The following is an 18,311-nucleotide window of genomic DNA, read 5'->3' as shown; positions in this document are numbered from 1 at the left end:
CACCCACCCACCCACCTGGGTTCTTCTATGTAGCTGGCAAAGAGAAGCATATAGACAGCATCTAGCACTACTAATTCTCTGTACACCAACATCATGGGTCTCAGAACCCTGTGCTTTGGGTCTGTCACATGAGAGGCTTCCAGCCACCTGAGACATAGTCAGAGCTGCATCGAGCAGGCCCGCTGGGCATCTGGGAAACTGCTCAGCATGTATGGCATTCAAGTCCTGAGACTCAGCACGTTTCTTTTCTCAGGCTGTCCACTGCTTCAGCCATTACAGACTCTCCTGCAAAGCCCAGACTTGAGGGCCTGCTGGTGATCTAAATAAGGCAATAAGCTATAATGAAGTACAAGCAGCTGTACCCACAGACTAGTTGGCACACTTAAATCAGCTTATGCAGGGTCTTTAACATAGAAATCAATAGAATTTGGCAAGTGGCTTGTCCGCTTGCATGATTTAAATGGTTGTCTGTGTTAGCCCTCAGGCATCTGAAGCAGCTGACACTGTACAAACGAAGTGTAGTTTAATAGTTTGTGACATAGCTTCCAGGTTCATTACTAGGCCTGCATTCACAACATGGTATGACCCACCGGCAGGCAGAAGGGTGCTAGAACTCACAGTACACAGCTACATGGGTCCCTAGCAGCAGGCATTAGGATCAAGCAAACAAAAGGGGCCTCCCCATGTCTGCTCCTTCAAGCCCCCACAAAAACATTTCCTTTAAGCCAGGAACTCAAAAGCAGCCTGACTTTCAAATGTCAGAAGAGCCCTCCCCTCCCCAGCCCCACACCTAGCTCAGATGCTGCAATTTGCTAAACTGAAAGCAGGAATATCCATGTCTACAATTTATGTCAAGCACACCTCTGGCAGCCGGTAGAGCTTCATGGTACGTTGCATAGTCATGTTCCTGCTGAGGTGGGAAAACTTGACTTCAATCAGCTTCCTAGGGTTCAGGGACCGGTGCCAGTATCTGCAAACATACACACATCTGTTATGCACATACACCACATGCTGTGGGCCAGCTGGGAGGAGGCTGGAAAGAGCGTGTAGTTCTTCTACATACCAGTAGGTGGCAAGCAAGAATGCTAGACAGCAAGGCAGGAATTTATACTGCCAACACTACTGCTGGGGGGGAGAGGAGAGGGGAAGGAACCTGTAACCTCTGTGTGGGGCATGTGGCAGATAAGGATGGGACAAGTAACACAGTGGCAGATAGGACAGGCAGCAGAAAGCAGAGCAGTGGATGAAGCAGGGAGCATAGGAAAGGAAGCAGAACAGGAGACCGGGCTGGGGAAGGGGACTGGAGTGGCACTTGGGGAGGGTGCAGGCCAAAAAGGTTGGCTCCCACTGCCCTAAAGCTGAAAAAACCAGACCAGATAAAGCAAGGTTTCTCCAAGTGGGGTATGCATCCCCCTGGAGTTATGCAGGATATGGGAGAGAAGGGAATGGGACAGCAGAATTGGGAATAAAAAGAACTAAATGACTACATCACACAGGTTGCTGAAACAGTTCCATTGTGGTGTAAGATGTTACTTTACTCCGCAGCCATAATTCAGAATTTAAGGGGCACCCAGTAACATTTGAAAAGGGGTAGGTGACCCCAAAAGAATGGGAATCTCCAAGTTGGAGAGAAGGCTTCAGGTCCTTCAGCAACTGAACAGCTCACACAAGTCATACAGAGCTCCTGGCCTCCTCCCTAAGGGACAGTGCAAGCAGGTGAAGCGCCAACACGCATCTGGGTAATAAGCCACAAGAGAAGCGTATGAAGTGCAAAGCCCGTGCTGCTCCTGGCTAGATCCACAAGTCTTGTATGGGGACAGGGGAGTCGCCTACCTGCAAGTCCCAACAGGTTTTGGCAGCACCACCCCTGCTGTGTAAACAGCCTGAAATATCCCCTCGAGGTGAACCCGCCGAGTGATCTCCCGGATCAGGACTGGTGCCACCCGCTTGGCGCGCAGCTTCTTGTGGACACACAGGAAGTTTATCTCCACCATTTTCTTTTCACTTGACAGAAAACAAAAGAGTCCAAAGGTGAGAAAGACACAGCTGGAGGGGGTGGGAGGCGGGAAGGGGAGGGAAGCAATCCAGTTGTATGGACAGACTTAAGTCGGCTCTCCTCCCCAGCATGCAAAACACCTGACCTCCTAACTGTCCTGGGAGAGAGGGGTCAGCCAGGAGTCATCCCCCCTACTCCTTTTCATGACCTGAAGGAGAGGGATGGGAAATCCCCAGCATGAGAAGCCAGGCCAGAGGGGTTGGAGATTCTGGTCACCCATCATAGATTAATCATCTAACCCACTCAGGTTCCCCCTCCCAGGCAGCTTTTGCCCATATGTATGGCTGCGCAATTGAACACGCAAAGCTGGGTGAAGTCTCAGACAGGTCTATTTGCTATACACTGACAGTGGGCTCCTAGGTCTGCCAGGAAACTACAAGCCTCCCTTAGTAATTTGAAGGAGACCACTAAATATATAACAATTACATGCTTGGGACAGAGAGTGATAGAACAGGAATGTGAGTGCAGGTCACGTCTTAGTTTAAAAACTGGGGTACCAAAGGACACCTGGAATTCTCAGGTCAGCTCCCGGAGGCTGTAAGGACAAGGGATGTGGTTGTCATGGGCGACCTAAACTACCCAGACATCTGCTGGGAGAAGCAGTCAGCCAGGTCTGACCGCTCACATAGGTTCCTAGCTGGGATTCAGTACCTCCACCTAACCCAGGAGACATATAGTCCCACCAGGTGAAATGCCTTGCTGGACCTGGTCCTTGCTACAGGCAACGACTTGGTGAGGGGTCTACAGGTACTCAACCACCTGGGCGACAGTGATCATCGCCTGCTGGAATTTACTATCCAGCACAGGGTCGTGAAAGCAAGCAGCAAGGCAGAGGTCCCTGACTTCAGGAGGTCTGATTTCTATAAGCTAAGAAGGTTGGTAGGAGAGGCATTGCGGTCTCGGAGCTTCAATGAGATGGGAGTCCAAGACGGGTGGCTGTTCCTCAAGGAGACAATCCTCTGAGCAAAAAGGAAGTCAGTCCCAGTGCGCACCAAGGGGGGCAGGAGTGCTAAGAAGAGTGCTAAGAGGGATGCCTGAGGGCAAAAAAGGAGGCATACAAACAGTGGAAGCAAGGGGCTATCACCAAGCAGGATTACACCTCTGTTGCTCGGGACTGCAAGGAGGCTGCTAGGAAGGCCAAGGCAGAGATGGAGCTAGGGATAGCGACCAGAATTAAGGATAATAAAAAGTCCTTTTTCAAATACATAGGAAGTGAGAAGGCGGCACTGGGTAACGTGGGGCCCCTACAGGATTGGCTTGGCAATCTGGTGATTGCTGCAAATGAAAAACCTGACCTCTTCAATGAATTCTTTGCCTCCATATTTCTGAACAGGGACCAGGACATCTCCCCAACTAGAACTGCGGACAGACCCAGGGGAGGCACCGCCATGCCTAGGGTCAGGGATGACCTAGTTAGCGAACTTTTGGAGGGGTTGGATGTATTTAAATCAATAGGTCCAGATGCTCTTCACCTGAGGGTGCTGAGGGAATTGGCAGGGGTCATAGTGGGGCCCCTGTCACAGCTCTATGAGCACTCGTGGGGAACTGGCCAGGTACCAAAGGATTGGAAAAGGGCCAGTGTGGTCCCTATTTACAAGAAGGGGAGAAAAGAGGACCCCGGCAATTATAGGCCAGTAAGTCTTACCTCGGTCCTTGGAAAGACCTTTGAGAAAATCATCAAGGAGCACATCTGAAAGGGCCCAGCAGGGGAGGTAATGTTCAGGGGCAATCAACATGGGTTCACTGAGGGCAGGTCCTGCCTGACTAACCTGGTTTCTTTTTATGATCAGGTCACAAAGTCCCTGGACACAGGTGTCAGGGTGGATGTCGTATTCCTGGACTTTAAGAAGGCCTTTGACACAGTTTCCCACCATATTCTCTTAAAAAAACTAGGTGAGTGCAGCACTGATGCCTACACAGTCAGATGGGTGGCAACTTGGCTAGATGGTCGCACCCAGAGAGTGGTGGTGGATGGGTCGTTTTCAACCTGGAGGGATGGCCAGTGGAGTCCCCCAGGGCTCAGTCCTGGGGACTGTACTGTTCAACTTCTTTATCAGCGATCTGGATGTGGGTGTGGAATGCATGCTGTCCAAATTCGCTGACGACACCAAGTTGTGGGGCGAGGTGGGCACGCTGGAGGGGAGGGACAGAATCCAGCTAGATCTAGACAAATTACAGACGTGGGCGGATGACAATAGGATGGAATTCATCGCAGACAAGTGCAAGGTGCTGCATCTAGGGAGAAGGAACCAGCAACACACTGGCTGCTATATAGGCTAGCTGTTATATAGGTATAGGCTGGGAAACACCCTTCTTGTCAACACGGTGGCAGAAAGAGATCTTGGAGTCATTGTTGACTCCAGGATGAACATGAGCCACCAGTGCGAGGAAGCAGTCAGTAAGGCCAACTGCACCTTGTGCATCTACAGATGCATCACAAGCAGGTCCAGGGAGGTGATCCTTCCCCTCTATGTGGCATTGGTCAGGCCACAGTTGGAGTACTGCATCCAGTTCTGGGCGCTGCACCTCAAGAGGGATGTGGCTAGCACTGAGAGGGTCCAGAGGAGGGCCACTCCCATTGTCTAGGGACAGCAGGGCAGGCCCTACGAAGAGAGGCTAAAGGGCCTGAACCTATTCAGCCTCCACAAGAGAAGGCTGAGAGGGGATCTGGTGGCCATTTACAAATTCACCAGGGGGGACCAGCGGGAATTGGGGGTGGAGGGAAGGCTCTGTTCCCCCAGGCACCACCCGGGGTTACTAGGAATAAAACGGCCACAAATTGTTAGAAAAGGTTCAGGCTGGATATTAGGAGACATTACTTTATAGTTAGGGCTGCCAAGCTCTGGAATGGGCTCCTAAGTGAGGTGGTACTCTCTCCTACCTTAGGGGTCTTCAAGAGGAGGCTGGACAGATATTTGGCTGGGGCGATATGACCCCGGCACCTGTTCCTGCCCAGGGCAGAGGGTCGGACCTGGTGATCTGTTTAGGTCCCTTCCAACTCTAAGCACTATGATACTAAGATGCCAAGCAGAGAACTCTGGCTAGCACCCACTGCCCCCTGAATGGATCTAAGAAGCTTGTGGAGGCTGCCCAGTGAAGCTCTCAGATAGGAAAACTCAGCTGCTGATTTATGTAAATCATGTGCATTGGGTTTGGGCCTCATGTCCACCATCACCAGTCCTTGATCGTGCCTGAACTGCATCACCCTGGGCGCATCTACATGTGCACTTTAATGCGCATTAGCTTATTTTAATGTGCATTAACGCATCACAAAAAATCTGTCCTCTTTAGATAACGTGCATTAAAATAAGCTAAAGCTAATTTTTTTACTACCTCACAATAGAGGTACTAGATTTAATGCACGTTACCTAAAGCACATTAACAAACAGGTAGTAGACATGCCCAATGAATAGAGAAACCCAAAGGCTTCATTCTCAGAAGGTCCTATCCACCCCAGAGGCCAAAGTCCCAGTGAAGTCTAGGGATGCCGGTCCTCCAGATACTTCTGATAGTTTTCCAAAGCCTTTACCCAAGAGATTCCCAAAAAAGAGGAAAAGACTCTGTACAAAGCTCTGGAGAATTGCCACACTTTCAGCTTACAGTCACAGCTCCCAACTGGTTCACAAAGTACTAATGAAACTAAGCTACTGGGGTTTTTTGTACATCAAATCCTCTTACAGAGGCACTACTTTCCACCTTAAAATAGCCCCCTGCAAACACTGAGGCACTCCTAGGACTGATAGCAGTTGAAATGCCTCGAAGCCAGCCCAGGAGCTCTAGTGCCACAGCAAGGGCACTGGATAGGCAATGAAACAGGCTTGCACTTACGTGTCATAGATTTGGATTGTGGCTGGAATCGCACTGATGAATCCAACCAGTTTTTTGCTAGAGACAACTCTGACACCACAGTGCCACTGGGGCAGCCAGCCGGGGGGACGCAAAGCCCTGGAGAAGAGACAAATCTTTGTTAATCAAGGTAGTTGCCCCAGTGCACTTGTCTTCTCTCTTCTGTGCTAGGACTTCTTGTTGAAACTTCCAGCCCACTGCTTTTTTGTGATGTGGATTCACACCAACCAGCATCTGAACATGACACTGGCTTGTTTCACACCAAAGGGATGTCTGATAGCAGCCATGATGGCTATCTGCCTCCCAGCACTGCACTGGACCTGGGGATCCAGGCAAAGGAATCCCCTCACTGCTCTAGTGCATGCTTCCATCCCTTGGAGTGAGAATCTCCATGGGGCTCAGTGATACAGTCAACACAGAGTGACTGGATAGTCCCAGCCTGGCTATCCTGGGCTAATGCACTACCAAAGAGAAGGAACGTTCATGACTATTTTACAATCCCACCCTGCTGCCCCTTCCCCTCCCCCCGCAGCAGTTCACAGCTGTCACCCCAGAGCAACCAACCCCAGAATGCCCCTGCAAAGCCACAGGCTCCCCACTCCCTCAGAAGGGACAGCCACCCTAGACCATCACAGAGTATGGCAGACACCCTGGGAGAGAGCCAATCTGTTTCCTTGTTGCTGACTAAAAGCTGAGGAAAGCACCATGCTGCTTTTGCCGCAGGGTTGTACAGCATGCACAAACGCAGGGCTACCACTGCCCACATCTATTGTGATCAACTCCTCTGTCCATGGTGTGCACTGGCATTTTCCAGAGGGGCGTAAGAAGTGAGCAGCCTGACTAAAGGCACAGAAGTATTACTGTGAGGTGGGACTTTATGGCAAATCAGGTGCTCTACAGTAAATGACAGTGTATCTGCTTTTACCCAGTGGTAGTAGGAAGCTAGTTTGCAATAGCTCAGCTCTTGCTGACTGAGGGAAAAAGCATCACTGGTTAGCTTTCACTTACTGTGAAGCAATAGCAGCACACTGACATTGACCATAAAGCAGCTGCTGAGTGGTAAAGCCCCAACTTCCTCTGTCCTGTGGCAGCTTGTTCACATGCTTGTGTCAGGGAGACTGCAGGATTAGCTTAATGGTCATAAAGCACTTTGAGATCCTTGGGCAATTAATTCTTGTATAATCATTACACTCTGTAAATTCACAGCTGAGCCTCTCCATCCCCTTGCTGAATAGGCACGGGGTCAGCATAACCATCAGTGACAGGTGATCAAGAATGCATTGCTGAGGGCCCTAGCACTTTGCCTGGCTTGACTACAATTGTGCACATGCTTTGCATCAAAAAAGAATGCATAGAGCTGGGGGATTTCTTTGTACCAATAGAGACCAAAAGGCTGGTTGCGTGGCTGTATTAGGGGACCGCTCAGCCCTAAGTTTGGCCCTGAGAAGTGACACTGACTTCCTGTGGGGCTTTGGCAAGTGGCAGCCTGCTCTACAAGACTGATATTTAGCTGTGTTACAGGAGGGAGCTCTGTTGGCATGTATGGTAACCTCCAGAGCCCCCTGCTGGGAGGCTTTGTAGAAATGGGGCCTCTGCCTCAAAGAGTGGATCAATAACACGTTCTGATAGGTTTTGCCACCAATCATAGACTTCTTCACATTCTAAAGCCTATCCCAATCATGCAGGTGGTCCAATAAAAAGTATCACTCACAAAAAATCCTCGTCTTAGACTTCATCCTGCAATCCTTGGTCAGCGACTCTTTGCACTGACAAACCTCTGAGCTAACAGTACTCTTGCAGCCTTCCCAGGGAACAGCACAGTGAGTGTAGGAACATGTTGGGGTTTAAAATAAGATCACTCGGGGATGGGCCGTCAATTAACAGTTCTAGCCCAGGTCATGTCAACCACAGTAGAAATAACTTAGGTAGCCTAAGGGAACCCACTCCTATGACAGCCCAAGGAAAGATCACGTCCCATCACATAAGGAAGCCTAGGGCTTCCCATGGAAGACTCAACTGTCTGTACACAAATGCCCGGAGCCTGGGAAACAAGCAAGAGGAAATGGCCCTTCTCTTGTGTGATAAAGGTTACGATCTTGTAGAAACAATGGAGACCTGGTGGGACTCCACCTACAACTGGTCTGCTGGTATAGAAGGCTATACTTTGTACAGGAGGGACTGTGCTGGGAAGAGGGGTGTGGATGTAGCTCTCTACATCGAGGAGTGGTACATATCCTTTCAAACTGAGTTCACTAACCATGAAGGGCATCTTGAGACCCTTTGGGTTAAAATACGAGAAGAACACGGGGAAGGAAGTATACTCGTAGGAGTCTATTATAGACCTCCCCACCAAGAAGAAATGGAATGCGAATTCAATAAGGAACTGGTTGAGGCTGCATGCTCCCAATGCATGATTGTCATGGGGGACTTCAACCTCTCTGACATCTTGTGGGAAGAGCACATGGCCAAAACCGACCAGTTGTGTAGCTTTCTTGTTTGTGTTGATGACCTCTACCTAATGCAAGAGGTCTACGGGCCGACTAGGGGAGAGGCACTGCTGGACCTAGTTCTGGCCAACGGGGATGATTTGGTGAGCGATCTGAGGATCAAGGGGAAGCTTGGTGACAGCGACATGAACCGACCACTTTCTCTGTCCAATGCAGGGCAGGCAAATCCCTCAGTAAGACAGAAATCCTCAACTTTGGGAAGGCTGACTTTTACAAACTCAGGAGACTGATCAGTCAGGCACTAAGAAGCTGTGCCCCCTAGAAAGGGGAGTCCACGAGGAATGGTTATTCCTTAAGAGTGCAATCCTTGAAGCGCAAGGGAAGTCCATCCCATCCCACAAGAAATGCAGTCAGCGGGCAGGGAAGTCCCCTTGGCTAAACAGAGAACTGTTGGACCTCCTGAAAGTTATAGGAGAGGCCTACACCGGATGGAAAACAGGAAGCATCACCAAGGAGGACTACTCAGCATTAGCCTGCACATGTAGAGTGGTCCAGAAAAGCCAAGGCAGAAACTGAACTCAGGTTAGCCACAGAAATCAAGAACAACAAAAAAGTCCTTCTTCAGATATGTGGGAAGTCAGAGAAAAAACAAAGGCAACATTGGACCCCTGTGAGACCAAATGGGGCAGCTGATGTTGGACACCCAAGAAAAGGCCAATCTCCTAAATGTTTACTTTGCGTCAGTTTTCCACCCACCCAAGGGGGCCACGCTGTCAGACTGGATGCAAAACACCCAGGGAGTGGGAGATGGGCCCACAATTGACATAGATCAGGCAAGGGAACACCTCGAGAGGCTAGACATCCAAGTCCGCAGGCCCAGACAGAATGCACTCAAGAGTATTGAGGGAGCTGGGAGACATCATAGCACACCCTATGGTGATGATATTTGAAAATTCATGGTGCTCAGGTGAGGTTCTAGAACAGGGGTAGGCACAGGTGCCAGAGTGTGGCACTCAAAGGCATTTTGCTCGGCACATGTGCCTCTGGGTGGATGGAGGGGAAGGGGCTGGGGCTATATCAGAACAGCAAAAATTGGGCCCCTCATGGCTCCTCCGTCATCTACCCCTGGCACACCAACATCTTACAAGTTGAAGTTTTGGGTGTTTTCAGCACTCTGCTGACCCCTGTTTCAGAAGACTAGAAAAGAGCCAAAAATGTTGCTGACCCCTGTTCCAGAAGGCTGGAAAAGAGCCAATGTGGTTCCAATCTTCAAGGAAGGAAGGAAGGAAGGAAGGAAGGAAGATCCAGGGAATTACAGGCCAATCAGTCTGACGTCCATCCCTGGAAAGATCTTGGAGAAAATCATCAAGAGATCCATCAGCAACAGGCTAATGGAATGCCAACCAACATGGCCTTATTACTGGCAGGTTTTGCCCGACCAACCTCTTCTCCTTTTATGACCAGGTGACACATTGCCTGGACAAGGGAGACTAGGTTGATGTCATATATGAATTTCAAGAAAGCCTTTGACTTAGCTGAGGTTGCAGCTCCCCAGTTTAACTATGAGGACATCATGGGAGACTCACAGTCTGATAGCTGGGGAACTGGCTCTGGGATCAGACACAAAGAGTACTAGTTGATGGGAGCAAATCAATGTGGCACACGGTGACCGGTGGCGTCCCTCAGGGCTCGGTACTTGGGCCAGTATTCTTCAACATCTTCATTAATTATGTGGATTTGGCCGTCAGATGCAGACTGGCAAAGTTCACGGATGACACTACGCTATGGGGGAAGGTAGTCAGACTGGAAGACAGGCTGTGGATACAGGCTGACCAGGGCACACTCACAAGGCTGGTAGACCGAAACCTGATAGCCTTCAACATCGAGAAGTGAAAGGTGCTCCACCTTGGAAGAAACAACCACCAGCATACTTATAAGTCTGGCAGTGCTACACTCACCAAAAGAGCAAAATGACCAAAAGAGACTTGAGGGGGTCTTGACTGACCACAAGATAAACGTGAGCCACCAATACAATGCTATGACTGGCAAAGCAAACCAAACACTGGCATGCATCCACCAATGTATCTCAAGCAAAACCAGGGGTGTCATCCTCCCGCTTTACTCAGCCTTAGTGAGGCTGCAGCTGGAGTACTGTGTCCAGTTTTGGGCTCCCCCACTTCAGGAGGGACATGGATAAGCTTGAGACAGTTCCAAAGGACAGCCACCCGTATGATCAAAGGCCAAGAGGACCAGCCTTACAAGAGGAGGCTGAGGAACTTAGGACTCTTCAGCCTGGAGAAGAGAAGGCTCAGGGGGGACCTGGTGGCAGCCTACAAGTATAAGGTTGGTGCAACAGGACAGTTGTTCACCAGGGCTCACCAAGGGATAACAAGGTCCAATGGCCACAAATTCCTGGAAGGCCAATTTAGACTGGACATAAGAAAAAACTTCTTTACAGTGTGTGTCCAGAATCTGGAACAGACTCACCCCAGAGGTGGTGCAAGCACCTAAGCTGGACTCATTCAAAAGGCATCTGGACATTTATCTTGCTGGGATCACTTGACCCCAGACTTCCTTCCTATGACAGGGGCCTGGATTCTATGATCTCGCAAGGTCCTTTTCAGCCCCTAATGTCTATGAAACCTATGTTCAGGTAGAGAAGGCTAGAGGGCTAGCAAAGCCATTAAAAATAACCAAATAAGGATGGTTGCAGTAGCAGCTTTGGACAGCCAGATCAACCAGCATGTCATCCACTCCTCCCACCTCACCATCTCAGGGGATTCAAAGAGCCCACTACTCACCACAGAAGGAACTCTGGGGAGTAATCAAACCGGAACATGTTGTCATCATCTTCCACATAGTTCTCATTCAGGAGTGTGTATAGCTCCTTAAGCTAGAGAGAGAGAGAGAGAGAGAGAGAGAGAGAGAGAGAGAGAGAGAGAGAGAGAAGAGGTTGGAATCTGCTTACTCAGTAACAGTGCCCTGCCTGGACAGAAGCAACTACAATGAGAGTCCCTGTTTACCAAGGTAAAGGGATACCTTTAAAAAGGCTGAGCTAGCAGGATGGTGCCCAGATACAGGCAGCCTCTATCAGGAGGTCTGAGGCTGCTGGACTATCATGGAATACATCAGATATGCTACCATCTGTCTCTGCACAAGCTACTACTGCAATACTGACTGGAACCATCCTTCCTTGTAGTCTGCTGTAGGCACAATCTATGGCCAGTGTTCCCCATGACTTCTACTTGTCCTCTTATCAATGTCTCTTGCCCCTCACTCAGATGTGGGTGTAATGCTGGTAGTGGAATAAAATAACCCAAGAGGGACATGAAAATCTCTCTGCCGTGGTCCCTCTTTATCAGGTTCGCATCATCTTGAAGAGGCAAGACTGGGTTCTGAAGGGTCTTCTTCAAACATATTTTAACAACCCTTCCAGTGGTGGGATGCTGACAGCTCTCATTCCCCTGCTTTACCTGCAGCAGGTGAGGTGCTCCTGGTGTCTTTGTGCAGTAGGCCCTGTAGCTGTGCAACAGGGTTGACTGTGTAGTTTTAAAAATAAGTTAAAGCAGCACTTGTCTGAAATAGTTTGGACGTGGACCATCCTGCCTTACGCAGGGGCATGGATTATACTGCCTCCTTAAATTTCTTCCAGCCCTACTTTTCTATAATTCTATGATTCCTGAGGCATGAATCGGCTCTAGAGCTCAAGGGATATGGAGCGGCAGGGGGGAAGGGCAGTTCCATTTTGCCTATAAGAGCTGGCTGAACATGGGAGCACTCGAATGGCAGGAGGATGGATAAACTCTGACCCAAACATCTATGAATCTATCAAACGCTGAAGCAAGAGGCAGAGACCCTTTTAGCCTGAAGGCAGCAGTTCCCAGACAGATAAATACAGTTTCTGAGGATCATATCCCTTCAATTAAAGAAGGGCTGGAATGCAGCTACTCTGTGGTTACTGCCCGTGTCCACACCTACTCCATGGCAAGAGCTAAACTGACTCTGTTTAACTTTCACTCTCTGCAGGGTAAATGTCAGCACACAGACAGGTACCATGGAGCTGCTGAGAGTTGTAAAGCCCTCCACTGTTTCCTGCAGGTACATTAACTTATTATGTCTCGTATTACCCTGCAGCCAGTATAAGCTACAGCGGGGCAACTGACTCCTGTTTTATTCAGTGGTAAACCATCTTAGTTTAGCTCTTACCATAGGGTTAAAGCCAGCAAATGGACAGTTACTGTACAGTAGCTGTGGCATGGTAAACTCCCATTCCCTGTTATATATAGGCACAGGTCTTGTATTCTTTATGAATAGAGGGCAGGGCCTTGCAAGAACTGTGGCAAGTATTTGGGTACACAAAATTAACAGAGTCAGAGATTTCCCCAGCCTCAGCTGCTCTTTGTTAAGTGTCCACGTGCCTAACTTCTACACAACAGTGTGAGCTTGCCTAGGGCAACTTGCCCATGAAGGAAGCAAGGCTGAATTTCCTCAGTTTAGCTCTCTCACTGTGGGGTAAAGGTGGGCATAGGGATAATTACTACTGAGGCCAAGTAAATCCCTATTCCTTGTTAACTGCATAGGTTAATTACAATGTTCAGAGAATCAAAGACTTCATGGAGCTCATGACCTCTAGTTTAGAAGCCACTGCCTTAAGGAAACAGCAGCACAACTGTAGACCAAGTACAATCCAGCAGATGGGTTACAGGGAACTTTATGCTACAGGCCACCTCGTCCACAGGCTTATCCTGTGCTGTCCGTACTTACCACGCCTCGGTCCCCGAGGTCCAGGGCATCCCAGATGAAGCCTTGGGGCAAGGTATAGGGCTCCTGACGGATATGGTCTTTGTCTGGTTCAACAGGACCATGAGTGTTCACCACTTCACCTGCCGTACAGAAAGAAAGCACAAAACTGGATTTCTTGACCTCCTGGATTCTAGCACTCATGGCAACCGGATGGTTAATGACAACACCCCAGCTCCAACATTTTCAGCCTGAAGGAACCCAACAAAACTTTGCCATTCATATACAAGATCAGTCACCCTTTGCGGAAAACCGTTCAGGGATGGAGCACGCCAAATGTTTACCACCTCCCTGAGGGGCAGAGGAATGGAATTGCTCATTCAATTAAAATACCAGGGAAGGCACAGGAGGGGGGAAAAAAGCAATTAACTGACTTGGACTGCCTAGGTCAAGTGCCAAGACCCCTTTTTTCTGTGAAAAGCTCCAGAGTGACCCAGCACTCCCTGGTGCTGGTTCCTGAGGGAAAGGAACACCACCCCCAGGAGTTATTCATATCCTTCTGCAACATGCTGGGAGTCCTCCTACCACTACTGAAACACTGACTCAACCTCTTCAGCAGGTCACATCTCAAAAGCAGGGGAGGAGGGCATTAGCAAGAGGCTGTAAACAGAAAACTTTTCCCATTATGGTTTTGCACCATCACAGTCCTTAGAGCTCGAGCCAGCCTCTTCCCAACACTCTCCCATGGTCTACAGTGTCTTCCTTGGAGCTTCAAAATGACTGCATCTTTCTGCCAGCTCTGGCCATTGCCATCTGACCAATGCCAGGATTTCCTTCCCACTGTGTTCTCAATAGAGCTGAAATTAACAAGGTGGCTTTTGTTTAAAAGCAAAATACTATGATTTCTAACAGGCTTTACTGAGCCAAGAGGGTCTGGTTTGGGCACCAGCCTTCTCAGGGATGTTAGCACAGCTCTGCAAAAAACAGTGCTTGTTAAAGCTATCACAAAGGAGACCTGATGCACTGTCATTAGGACTCCTGTAAAAATACTCATTAAAAAGGTTTCTCAGCAATGGCTGGGTGAATTTTAGATCAAACCAAGACCATCCACTGTTAATGGCATGAGAAGCCCAGGGACACATCTTCAAAAGCACTCATGTTACAGCTCCCCCATCTCTGGCACTTGAAAATCCAGTCCCAAGACCCCAGGACTCTTCTATTCCCCAGACTCTAAGCAGTACCAGGTAGGTGAAGCTGTGCAAGTAATACCACTCTTTAATCAGGCCCTGGTCTAGCACAGGGTGGGCAATGTGTATGTATGTGCAACACAGATAATGGGCAGCTTCTGTGTGTGTCAGGGGACAGGCAGCACAGTAGCAAATGGGGCAGGAAGTAAAAAGCAGAGCAGCAGAGATTAGGCAGTGGAAGGGGATTGGAATGATATTTGGAGAAGGTGCAGGGTTAATTTGCAGCACACTTGCCAAAAAGATTAATCCTTACTGGTCTACCACAGTCAGGGCAGGCAGGCCTGAATTCTGTTATCAGCCCTACCACTAGTTTAGTCGAGTTATTTCATTTGGCTATCCATTGTCTGTTCCCTGATAAGCTAACCAGAAATAGCTTGTCTTTACAGGGTTTTCTGAAGGTAAAAGCTTGATATGAAGCATCTGGGATCCTCCTATGCAAAATATCATCATTATGGGATCAGATTTTCCCCACTGAAGGGAATGACACTATGCTGGCACATTACAGGACCTTCCCGACAGAACAGGGACTGCAGCCTAAATGCAAGACTACCTGGGAGCTTATTCACTTCCACTAAATAGCCCTTTGAGGACAGCAAACAAAATAACAGTTCCATAAGTGAGGTGCCAGCACTGACAAGCATACAAAGGGACAGCCAGGCGTAACGGGGGCAGTGAGAGGGATCACACATCACCTTCCTGAAAGAAGTTGCTAAGTGGAGCCAGTTTCCCAGTCACCCCAAGCAGGAACAAACCCTGGGTAACTTTAGAAAACAAACAGCTTGGGTTCAGTGGGTTAGTTCTTCAGGGAGATGTCAGAGGCAGACAGAATAAGCAATGAGATTGCAGAAACATTACATGAGCTGCTGCAATCTGCTCCAATTCAGCTGGGACCCGAAGCCCTTCCAAACAGTCTTTGCCTCAAAAAGCTCTGCTCACTGGGCTTCTCTACTTTTCAGAGCCACTTGTCAGCAGAGAAGAGATGAAAAATACTTCATTACCGCACAACTATCACTTCAGTGCACAATCACAATGTCTCTCAGTTATTAGTACAAATGACCCAGAAATCCCTCTCTGAACAGCAACACATACATATCAACATAGGCTTAATTGGGGGTAGCCATTGGTCTCCCCAGAGAATAACCTCATAAATAGCAACAACTAATCTGGCCTGGCCAGCTGAGCTATCACAAACTGAAAATCTCACCTGGATCCCTTATTGGTTTGGTATAAGACTGACAGCTTCCTCCCATAGGTAAGAGAGCATTATTGTGACTGAAAGCCTAGTTCAGCAGCTGGCAGAGGGAAACAGGAGTCAGGCTCACCCAGTTCTGTTAGCAGCTCTGCCAACAACTTGCTGCGACACCTTATGCAAGTCTATGCCTCAGTTCCCTTCACTATGGAGCCACAGATTAATCCATAGGTAGAAGGGCTCAGGGAAGGCACGTGCAGAGGCTCAAAAGGTTTGCTATGCTCACACGTTTTAGTGAGACTCCATAACTGGGTCAGCAGAAATGGATGTGCTGGCAAACATAGCACCAGTAGGTAGAGAATAACTTGATGCTCAGCCCGCTGGTCAGAGGTCACCATAAAAGGCGAGACATTTGCTAGCATGTAAACACTCACCCATCTGCTACAGGAGCCATGCAGCAACTGGTCCATTTTCCTTGGACGAGGGTCTTCCAATTGGAGGCCCATGGGCCGTATATGGCCTGCAAGGAGTTAATGTGTGGCCCCAGGCTCTTATTCAGCCACTCCTATCCACCCCTATCACTCTGGCAACTACTGCAGCCAGAGTCCCTAGGCTTCCCTTCCTGCCTCAGTTTTTGCTTCCTGCTCCTATCCTAGGGGATGGATGGGGGTAGTGCTATTGGTGTGGCCCCCAGGTTCTTAGAAGTTGGACAGATCCATCTTAGACAATAGGGGACTATAATCATGTCCATGGCCATATTCCCCTACAACAGGCTATACTGCAGCCTTGTCCCTCAGTGGCACCTACCCTGTTGCTGAACACACACTACTAGCTTGCAAGGGCATCACTATACCCAAGTATGAGAAGAAGGGGCATTCTACATTAATATGCTCAACCAAGACAACCTTGAACATGACCATTGGAGAGCTTAGTGACTTTCCATGAAACAAAAGAATCAGAGCAAAACCAATCATAGAATCATAGAAAATTAGGGCTGGAAGGGACCTCAGGAGGTAATCTAGTCCAACCCCTGCTCAAAGCAGGACTATCCCCAACTACATAACTCCACCCAAGGCTTTATCTAACTGGGTCTTAAAAACTTCCAAGGATGGAGGTTTTTGTCCAGCCAATCCAACCCAAGGTTTGGTTAACTACTACAGAAACTCCCAGCCAGTAGCTATATCCACTTGTCTATCAAAGAGAGGACAAGAATGAGCAGATGCTAAAAGTCTAAGCACCACTTATTATTCTTAAACCAAAATGTGTAACACTGTGAGGATGCTTGAGATCCTGAACTGCAGGTGAAAAAGTCTAGGCTTTCCAGACAGGCTCCTGTGCTTCGCTTATATCAAGCATAATGATGGATTTAAGAAAAGATGCATTTAAGCCAGGCCAGATGCTAAGGTCATGGGCTCAAAAGAAGTTCTACTAGAGTCAGCAATATCATTATGATAGTATATGAATCTGGGCACAACTCTCATTCACTTGCTTGTACCAAGGCACTGCTAAAAAACATGGTAAAAAAAGATAACACTCAGAAAACCAGGACTCAATTTCTGGCTTGGGCACAGGTTCCCTAGGTGACCACACACAAGTCATTAAGCTGTGCTTCATTTTCTTCCATCTGTAAGACTTTTCTTAGTTCACATCAGTGCCAGAAGACAAGAGCCACTGATGACTGCGAAGCTCAGATACTTATCTGTCCCATGTCATTGTAGCACCATTTTAGAAATACACTGGTAATTACTAGCTGGTCAAGAACTAGGCAAGGGTGATTCAGAAACATTCTACATCCCACTGTTTTAATCTTAAACACCACAGGCTGCAGAGTGCAAGGGCCATGGTCTGGGTTGGAGCGCACTCCAATACCTACAAAGGAAGGATGTCTGCAGTGTTCATACCTAGTTTGGGAACTGGCTGCGTGTCCCAGAATTGGTAGCTGCGCTTGCTGGCTTCCTCCATGGTTTTGGCAGGTCCCTGACCTACAGAGAACAGTTCAATGGCTTTCTGAATCTCCTGGATCCTCTCAGCTGGCAATGAGTTCACCTGAATAGCACAGAGAGAAGGGGGGAAACAGACAGTGAATGAGTCAAGCTACTTACCTTGCTCCTCACAGCTGTACTTTGCTCCTTACAGTTGTATTTCAGGTCCTATCATTTCAATCTAAGCAAACTATGAGCAAACAGGTCACCTGTGTCATGTTGCCCCTGCCCTCTTCCCCTTCCCTCCCTTCCACCACGGCCTTGATACAGCCATTTAACAAGGGGCAAGCAGAGTAAAAGGGTTATCCCCTCCAAGCTTGTGCTCCTCACTCAGAGCTCTAGGAAACCACATGAATGTAGAGACCATCACCTGGCACATTTGCTACGTGCCACACACAGTCTGGTTTCAAAGTACTCCAGGGTCAAAGGGTCTGGAAGATCAATCAGGTTAAGAAGCTTTAATCCTCAGGCATTAATTAACATGAGAAACGAAACAAGCCATTCTTGAGGCTTCCTTTTGCCCCAAGACAGCAGACACCTCTGGGTTAAAACACTCGTTGTCAAGGCTTTTGCAGTAATGAATGTATATAGCATCTCCCCGGTGCTTCAGCTTTGTCCTTTGCCCTTAGATTAAGCCGGGAAGGCAGAAGAGGACCCACAGCTGACAGGCAAGCCACTGGACAATGCCAATAGCAACAAAACATGACCTGTGTTAGAAGCCAAGGGAAGTAAGCGAAGCAGCTGAAAGTTGCCCCTTCTCACCCAGCTACTTCCCTGGCAGCCAAGCTAGCTCCCCTGTCTCCA

At 48.7% G+C, this 18,311-nt stretch overlaps 1 protein-coding gene across 1 annotated transcript in view; it reads right to left on the bottom strand.

Moving 5' to 3' along the window:
- Positions 1-18,311, bottom strand: part of NMT1 (N-myristoyltransferase 1) — a 52,611-nt gene that overhangs the window by 8,615 nt on the left and 25,685 nt on the right. The window contains exons 3-8 of the mRNA XM_019523533.1: positions 17,427-17,571; positions 13,114-13,232; positions 11,151-11,242; positions 5,885-6,001; positions 1,834-2,004; positions 862-970 (exon numbers count right to left, since the gene is read on the bottom strand). Of these exons, the coding sequence (XP_019379078.1) occupies positions 862-970; positions 1,834-2,004; positions 5,885-6,001; positions 11,151-11,242; positions 13,114-13,232; positions 17,427-17,571 (753 nt within the window). The remainder of the gene's footprint in view (positions 1-861; positions 971-1,833; positions 2,005-5,884; positions 6,002-11,150; positions 11,243-13,113; positions 13,233-17,426; positions 17,572-18,311) is intronic.

This window comes from Gavialis gangeticus, unplaced genomic scaffold (genome assembly GCF_001723915.1).
Source record: "Gavialis gangeticus isolate Ggan-Ray unplaced genomic scaffold, GavGan_comp1, whole genome shotgun sequence".
Lineage (NCBI taxonomy): Eukaryota > Metazoa > Chordata > Crocodylia > Gavialidae > Gavialis > Gavialis gangeticus.
Note: the sequence above shows the minus strand (reverse complement) of the source record. Positions and strands in the feature narration are given on the sequence as shown.